We start from the raw sequence: 9,632 nt of genomic DNA on the forward strand, positions 1-9,632 counted from the left end.
AGAGACAAATAAACTCAGACATAATTTAAAAAAGAGGCAGAAATACTATAATATATAAATTAATTCAAAACACATATAGTGCAGGACACAAAAATTTAATAAACTTATTTTTATATTTCAAGAGTTACTACACAATGTACTTGTAGAGTGAATCCCTATAGAAACACAACCTAGACACAGAAGATTCCAGCCATGTCTTTCCTCAGATCTTTCTGAATAAACCATAACCTCTGTAACTAAGGGGTATGTGTGCTCTCTGTATCCCATTCTGATCCCGAATGCCCCTTAGGAGGTTTGTGTTTGAGCTCATGTTAACATTCACGTACTGGGTGTACTGAACTGTAATACATGGCTGTGTCCTCAGACCTCAGACTGCTCATTTGCAGATACAGTGTGTCTTGGCATTGTCTCTGGAGATTGTGAATCAACCATTCACAGTGTCTTCATAGTAGGCACTACTGTCGTCATTACTAATTAATGCTACAAACTCCAGACCCTTCTCTGGAGCTTGGCAGACCCAGGCCATCCAATAGTAACTGAAAGTGAATCCAGAGAGGGTGCACTGGAAAGTTTCAGTGAACTTTCAGGCTGCACTACACCTCCCACAGATTCCAGCAGTTGCACCTCACACTGGACACCTGCAAACAGAGAGTGCTGTTTAGAAAACTGCCAATAAAAAGCAAAACAAAATAACGAAACAGGGCAGTTTTTTTTTTATTTCTCATGTGCACATATCATTGAGAATCTTATCTCTACATATTAACTTTCAAATAAAGACAAAGAAAACTAAGCTGATCCCAAATTCCATAGCCAGTGCTTTTAGTATCACTGAATGTGAGGACCTCAAAATCCAGGACTGGGCTCCTCTGATACAGGTAAAGAATCAGGTCAGAGCTGGTTTTCATGGATATGAAGAAGCATTATTTGCACAACTTCCTGAATATACAAATGTATATATTATTATATACATGTGATGTTTGTGTGTTTGTGTGTTTGTGTGTATCTATCTATCTATCTATCTATCTATCTATCTATCTATCTATCTATCTACCTATATTACATCAAAGACACTGATTTATGTTACAGAGTTTGACAAAGTATTGAGGTTTCATATTCAGACTTTTGGGTAAAATTTCACCACACTCCATTTAGGCTTTTTTGGGGCATGTGCATAAACATGCTTTGTTTTCATACTGTCACGTGTCCTAGTATACATTTGTAATTAAGTAGCACCACACATAATTGTATTTCTACCTAAGACCTTAGTTTTTCCAACTGTTGGCTGTTCCTCTGTATGTATTTCCACCTTGTGGCACTTAGACAGGGATACACCTCCATTATTATGGTAGCAGAATGCATTCTCTTCTCAGAATATTTAGAATTTGCCTTAATTATGACAGCAGGCTGTCCTCAGGTCTTATGGAAGCTTGCACCTAGGACATTCCCAATCTCTGTCTGTCTAACACTCAGTGTTTGCTATAGAGACAAATTTGTCTTTGAGTCAAATTTGTTTGTTGGGCATCCTCATATTATCCATTTATTCCTTAAAGTCCTCTCCCATTTTATTTTTGAATCTTTTTACCAGGTTCTTGAGACTGTGTTTATGTTGTCAACATACAAACATATAATCATAATTACTATAAGTAACGCATTTGATTAAATGCTAGGATACCTTTTCCTGTCTGGTTAATTTTAGATTGTTTGCATAGTGTACTGTAATCTTATGCCACTTAGATTTTCTTTTTCAAACCCAGTAGAAGGTAGTCACCAATTAAGTTCCCTTTAAAAACGTAAGGAATTCATGGCAGAGTCACATTTTAATTGCAGATACCTTCAATTTGTGAGGCAGATATCTATTCTTAAGTGTTTGCCCAGTCAACACATTTTGTCTAGTATACATGTAAACTATAATTTCATAGGTCCTTTTTATGGGTAATAATATTTTATTGTTTACATTTTTCATTAAATTATTTATTTACTTTAATCCTGATGAAATTTTTCCTTCTTTCTTCTCCCCCATCTTCTCCAGTCTGTCCCTTCCTTTCTCCTCAGAGAATGATAGTTCTCTATGGATATCAACTTCCCTTGGTCTATCAACTTGCAGTACTACTAGTCTCATCTTCTCCTACCGAGTGTAGAAAAGAAGTACACTTTGTGTGAAAGGAATCCAAATCAGGCAATAGAATCAAAGACAGCCCCAGAACCTGTGGTTTGGGAACCCACATGAAGACTAAGTGGCACATCTCTTTCATACGTGTAGAGGGCCTAGGACTATCTTATGAATGCACTCTTGTAAGTGTTCAAGTCTCTGTGATTACCCATGGGATGATGTTATTTGATTCGGTAATTTTCTTGAGCTGTATTTGATCTTTCTGATTCATTAAATTTCCTCCCACCCCAGCGCAAAAAAATCAATGCACAATCTCTTCCTAATGTTTGGTTATAGGTCTTTCCATTGGTTTATATCTGCTACGGAGTAAAACGTCTGACATGATATTTATGCCATACTACTTTCCACAGTTATAGAAGAAAATCATTATTAGTGTCAGGGATGATCTATATCTCTGATGGCATGGGTCTCAATTTAGGCCAGTCATTAGTTGTCCATTCACCTGTATTCTTATTTAACATTATCTCTGAACATCCTGTATGTAGGGCAAGTTTTGTGTCTAGTGTTTTGTGGCTAGTTTGATGTATCTTTCCTTCAACTGTAAATTATGCCTTTTTTATGAGATAGATGCTTGAGACCCCATATCACCTATTGATCAGAGTCTTAGCTATGGTTACCCTTATTGATTTCAGGGAATTTCCATTGCCCTTGGATTTTAGCCCATTTCAAAATCCCCCCCTCCATCCCAGTTATCTAACAGTGGAAATATGATTACTAGGGTCCATTATTTAACAAGGTAAACACCTGGTAAGGTAATGTCTAAAAATACTGTACTGATTGACAGAGGAAGGCATCTTCTGTCAACTAGTACACACACACACACACACACACACACACACACACACACACACACAAATCTGCAGATAGAGAACTCCTGTAATAAACAAACACACACAAATGTCATATGAAAAGGAGAAACAAATAAACGTGGATTCTTCAAAGATTACTAAGCACTATATTTGTTTTGAGAATACCTAAATGTGATATGTAGAGGTAGCTCAGATTTAAAGAACAAATATGGAGCAGGGGTTGAAGCAATGGCTAACCCATACCTGGTCTAAACTGACCCATCCCATGCGCAAGAACCAATACCTGACACTAATAATGATACTGTGATGCCTGCTGACAGGAGCCTAGCATAGCTGTCCTTTGAGAGGCACCACACAGCAGTTGGCCAAAACAGATGCAGAGACTCAAAGTCTTCAAAGGTTCAAAGTTACTATTTGGACCTTCTATCATGATGGGGCAACTGGAAGGTCCCAGCCATGCAGAAAGCATAGTAGTAGAAATGGTGACTTAGAGGGTAGAGAGAAGATTCACAGAAAACGTGGACGGTGTAAGGTGGGGCTCTAAGTTTATTTAATAGGGGAGATTCTCTGGGAGTTAAATATTCAAGGTCATCCTATTGATTTCCTCACTTTTTGGGACAAAGGACAGCCCCTGATAATCTGTAGTTGGAATTTGGCTAGTGCTTAGAAAAAGATACCAGGAGCAGTGCAAGGTAATAGGTAGAAGGGTAGAAGATGATTTGGGGATTCCATATTGTCAAGGAGTACTGGGGAATTAAAAATGTTTTACCTGAGCCTTTGTAGCCTATGAGATTTTGAATGGTTCCTAATAGTTGGAGGGTGGGAATATTTATGATAATATACTTTCTTCTCTCTGTAAAAAATGATTTTATTAAAAGGCAAACTTTCTGGTGAGTTTTAAGACAGTGAGATATAAAATGATGCTGCATAATAGATTCCCCACACCTGCAGTAACAAGCAGGAGGAGTAAGAGATCCTGGGGGAAGAAAAAAATCCATGAGTGTGGAAACATCGAGACTGGGCAATTCTGCTTCCATTAGAAAACACAGTCAACATCTGACCTAAGTGAAGCAGCCAGTATCCCATGAACAACAGGTGACGTAATCTAGAAGGCATGACTGTTGTCAGTACACATGACTTCAAATGGCTGAGACAATCAGATAAGGGAGTGTGTACAGTCGCTTTGGGAAGCAATTAATGTTTTATGATCTTACACTGCATTGATTTTGTGGCAACTTACTCACCTGCACCCTCATCAAGGTGTACATATTACTTTATGCAGAACATTATATGCCCACTGTGATGGCTATTTTTTGCTGTCAGTTTGACTATCAACCAAAAACGAAGAGCATACCTTTTTAGGGACTTGTGTTTAATTTTATGTGGCAAGATGTATGTCTATTCATATATTCATTAAATATGTATCTTATCTCTAGATTTGAGACATTCAATCTATTTCAATCCAGATCTAATATGGGCCATGCTTTGTCCTGGGAACTTGTATAAGGACTTGTAACAAGGAAGGTTTCTTATGCATTGCTTGCTCATCCTTCATTCTTATGGAATCCAGGAGTTTATTTTTTTTTCTTATAAAAACCTACAACTTTACCATGTCCATAATGGACTAAGCCTTTGCATCTTCATCATTACTGAAGAAAGTGCCTCATAGGCTTGTACACAGCCAGATCTCATGAAGGTATTTTCTTAATTAAGGATTCCTTTCTCAGATGATTCCAGTTTGTCTGAAGTTGGCTAAGAACCTTCCAGGACATCCAATTTATCTTCATTTTTAAGGAAATGACTTATATTACTCTATTTTCATAATTCTCATGGACAAGTCCAGGCTGGGAACACATAAGAGAAGGACCAAAGAGATGTAAGAAATAGAAACACAATTCAATGAGGGTATCCTTATAAGAGTACAGAGTGCAGACCTCCACAGAGAGATTCACTGAGAAATAGTGGAATAGCAGGATCAGGAAATGTAGTAGCCAAAGTACAATTTAAATGAGATGTTATTTTCCTTGTATACTGTCATATGGTTTCCCTGTAGTATGTTGCATGTGGTCCAAACTATTTTCCAATATTGTAAAACCATGCTTCCATTACATGGAACAGTGTCTAATTTTACTCCATAGTTATAACACTTGTTTTTATTCTTTCCTTTTAAATGGATTTCACACCATTTGTTACAATCAATGTAGAATTTTGGATTTAAATTCTATCTTTATGGTGATCAGAGATTTTGGCTTTATACAACGTGTTCTGACTACATATATATGTATCAAACCCAAGACTCTATTGAGGATGCCAAGAACAGGAAGTTTTTCTTGGCAGGAGCCATATATGGATGTCTCCTGACGTGTGTGTGTGTGTGTGTGTGTGTGTGTGTATACATATACACATACATGTACAGTGTCTGACTTTGCTGACTGTATATGGGATAGATTTCCAGGTTAGACAGTCTCTGCATGGCCTTTCCTTCAGTCTCTGCTCCACAATTTGCCTCTGTATTTCCTGCTGGGTGTACTTTGTTCCCCCTTTCAAGAGGACTGAATTTCCGCACCTTGGTCTTCCTTCAACTTGAGCTACTTGTGTTCTGTAAATTGTATCTTGGTTACTCTGAACTTTAGGGCTAATATCCACTTATCAGTGAGTATATACCATGTGTGTTCTTTTTGGATTGATTACCTCACTCAGGATCATATTTTCTATTTTCATCCATTTGCCTAAGAATTTCATGAAGCAATTTTTAATAGCTGAGTAGTACTCCATTGTTTAAATGCACCATATTTTCTGTATGCATTCCTCTGTTAAAGTACATCTGGGTTCTTTCCAGCTTCTGACTATTATTCTTAAGGCTGCTATGGACATGGTGAGCACGTGTCTTGTTTTATTTCATAGGAGCATTAGGGTGTGTGCCCAAGAGTTTCATGGATGGGTCCTCATGTAGTATTATGTCCGATTTTCAGAGGAACTGCAAGAGTGATTTCAACGGGGGATGTACTAGCTTGCAATCCCACAAACAATGGAGAAGTTTTCCTCTTTCTCCACATCCTGGCCAGCATCTGCTGTCACCTGAGAATTAACTTTAGTTATAATGACTGGTGTGAGTTGGAATCTCAGGTTTGTTTTGCTTTGCATTTCTCTGATGACTGAGGATGTTGAACATTTTTTAGGTCCTTCTCAACTATTCAATATTCCTCAGTTGGTAATTATTTATTTACCTCTGAACCCCATATTTTAATAGGGCTATTTGATTCACTGGAGTCTAATTTCATAGCACAATCATATCAACTGGAATACAAATAAACTGATCTCATGCAAAATGAATAATGGTAGGCTCATCATAGATTTGGCAGTGTAGAATGAGAAGACTAGTCAGGTAGTTGGGAAGGATTATTTCAATAATATTATATATGTGAGTTGGCCACAGTTAATGGCAGCACATTATGTTCCTTATATATGGGTTGTAGATCTTATGACTTAGAATGATAAATGTGTCACCATTAAATTGTGGATTTTTTTGAAAACTTCATGTTATGGAAGATGAATACATTTAATTTAAACATCATTTTGTAAACAGTAAAAATGTTACTTAAAGGGTAGTCATATGAGATAAAGTATATTATGAAATCTCCCTGGTTATACTCACCCACACAAGGTTCCAAAGAGTGTCTTTATAAATATCAGTTCAATAACTTGTTCTCATTAAATATTGTTTTATTATAGAACCATTTAAAAATTCTTCTATTGTGTGAATTAACAAGATCTTTTATAGAACATGACACTGAAGAGAAGACTCTAGAGAATTTCCATGGTAGAAGAAGAGTCCACATTTTAACATTAAAACAAAGGCCCATGCAACATAGCCTAAAACTTCTTAAATTCTGAAATGATCCTGGAATGAATATGTTGGTCTGCAGCGCCCCCTGCTGGTTATAGGAATCCTTGTAAGGGGGATTTTGTGCAAGTTCACACTGGACTTCCCTCACTGTGTCTCTGGCACAGTAGTACACGCCTGTGTCCTCTGTTTTCAGACTGTTCATTTTTAAGAAAACTTGGTTCTTGGAGGTGTCCCTGCTGATGCTAAGTCGGGATTTGAACTCTGAATTATACTCTGTGCTTCCACCACTCCGTATAAATCCCATCCATTCTAGTCCCTTTCCTGGAGTCTGGCGAACCCACTGCATATAATAGCTGGTTAATGAGAACCCAGAAACAGTACATGTGATGGACAGGGTCTGTGTTGGTTGCACCAGGCCAGGTCCTGTCTCCTTCAGCTGCACCTGGGACAAGACAGCTGTGGACAAGCGACATCACCATTAGTCATATATCTAGCTGTCATGTCTGAGTCCCTCTTCTGAAACCCTGAAACACTTACAGTGTGGAATGGTCACCAGGCAGAGAAGCAGCACCAGGATAGCCATGCTCAAATGTAGCCAGCCTCTAATGAGAAGAGGATGAGGTGTCTCAGCTAGGCCTAGGCTTTTATCCTGAGTCTGAGGACTGCTTTGCATTGAGGGAGGTTTCTGAGAGGATAAAAGGAAGCCCTGGGCAAGGTTTCCAGTTATTCTTTTTTTTTTTTTGAGAAAAATTTACCTTGTGGTTTTGTGGTTTTTAGAGCACCTGGAGAGGAAATAAGAAACCTTATTCTGTGACTGTCTGGAGTTCAAATTATGGATAAACAGGAAAGTTATATGATTCACACTGTTAAGGTCTAGAAAAAAAATGCGAAAATTTATAGTAAATGAACCCACATTCATGATGTGCAGGGAGATCGGGGTCCCTTGTCTTATGTGCAATTTTTAAACCAGATCTTAATTTATTATTCAAATATTTTTATTTGGGATTGTGTCCAAGTCACATGTCCTTCTGTCCTGTAGGTGGCTCTGCAATGTGACTTTTCTTTTCTCATCAGACTTGTGAAATCTTAGTTGGTCTTTTTAAAATTTCTTTAATTTTTTTAATACTCCATATTTTATTCCCTTCCTGTCCCATCTTCCATCTGTTCCACATCCCAAACCTCCTTCCTGCCTCCCAACCCCTGTCTTCACAAACAAGGCCCCACAACCCACCCTACCAGATATCTAAACTCCTTGGGGCCTCCAGTGTCTTGAGGTTTATGTGCATCTTCTCTGACTGAACCCAGAACCAGTAATCCTCTGCTGTGTAGGTTTTAGGGGTCTGAAGTCAGCAGTTGGATGCTGCCTGCTTGGTGACCAGTGTCACAAACTCAGGGTTCCAGGTTAAATTAGACTGCTGGTCCTCTTACAAATTGGTTCTCACCCTCAGCTACTTCCAGCTTTTTCAGGCCTTGTGGCCTCCCCCTTAAGCTGGGTCCCATTTTGGGCCTGTCACTGGACCTTCTTTTCCTCAGGCTTTTCTCCATTTCCATCCTTGCAGTTCTTCAAGATAGGAACAATTATGGGTCAGAATTTTGACTGTGGCATAGAAAACCTATCCCTCACATAATCCCCTATCTTTCTGCTGCAGGTGGGATCCACAAGTTTCCCCTCCGCACTGTAGGGAATTTTATCTAGAGTCCCTTTCTTTGAGTCCTGAGAGTCTGTCGCCTCCCTGGTCTCTGGTACATTCTGGAGGGTCCTCCCAATCTTCTACCTCCCAAGGTTTACTGTGTCAATTCTTTCTGCTCACCTTCAGGGCTTCAGTCCTTTTCCCCCACCCAAGACCAAATAATGTTCCCCTCTTCCCCACCCCACTGTCTTGTTTTCCCTCCCAATATCTCCCTACCTCCCCACTGTGTTTGATTTCATCTGCCTCCCAAGTGGGACTAAGGCTTCCTCCCTTTGGCCCTTCATCTTGTTGAACTTTTTGAGTTCTATGGACTGCAACTTGGATAGTCTGTACTGTACTTTCTTGGCTAATATCCACTTATTAGTGGATAATACATTTTATGTGCTTTGGGATCTGAGTTACCTCACACAGAATGAATTCTTTGTTCTATCCATTTGCCTACAAAACTCAGGATGTCCTCAATCTTAATAGCTGAGTAGTATTCCATTGTACAAGTGAAACACATTTTCTGTATCCATCCTTCTGTCCTGGAACATCTGTGTTGTTTCCAGCTTTTGCTCATCACAATTAAGGCCACTATGAACATCGTGGAACATGTACCCCTGTGGCATGGTGGGTATACTTTTGGGTATATTTCCAAGAGTGGTATTGCTGCATCTTCATGTAGGTCTATTTCCAATTTTCTGAGGAACCTTCAAATTGATTTTCAGAGTGGTTGTATCAGTTGAAAATCCCACCAGCAATGGATGAATGTTCCTCATTCTCCACCTCCTTCTCAACATATGCTGTCACCTGAGGTTTTGATCTTAGCCATTCTGTTTAATGGAAGGTGGAATCTCAGGGTATTTTTAATTTGCATTTATCTGATCTCTAAGTACTTTGAACATTTCTTTAGGTGCTTCACAACCATTTGATATTCCTCTGTTGTGAATTCTTGGTTTAGTTCTGTACCCCAGTTTTTGGTTGTTTGGTTGGGATTTCTGCCCAATATCTTTTGAGTACTTTACACATTTGGATATCATCCCTCCATTGGGTATGGGGTTAGTGAAGAATTTCTCCCAATCTGTAGGTTGCTGATTTGTCTTACTGACTATGTCATTTGCCTTACAGACACT

At 38.8% G+C, this 9,632-nt stretch overlaps 1 gene segment (V, D, J or C); it reads right to left on the bottom strand.

The window, feature by feature from the left end:
- Positions 1–424: 424 nt before the first annotated feature.
- On the bottom strand, positions 425–7,491 carry LOC120103436 (immunoglobulin epsilon heavy chain-like). The segment is given in 3 exon segments: positions 425–536; positions 6,769–7,282; positions 7,364–7,491. Coding segments are annotated over 3 exon segments (672 nt in total).
- Positions 7,492–9,632: the final 2,141 nt, after the last annotated feature.

Source organism: Rattus norvegicus, chromosome 6 (assembly GCF_036323735.1).
Source record: "Rattus norvegicus strain BN/NHsdMcwi chromosome 6, GRCr8, whole genome shotgun sequence".
NCBI classification, from domain to species: Eukaryota; Metazoa; Chordata; class Mammalia; order Rodentia; family Muridae; genus Rattus; species Rattus norvegicus.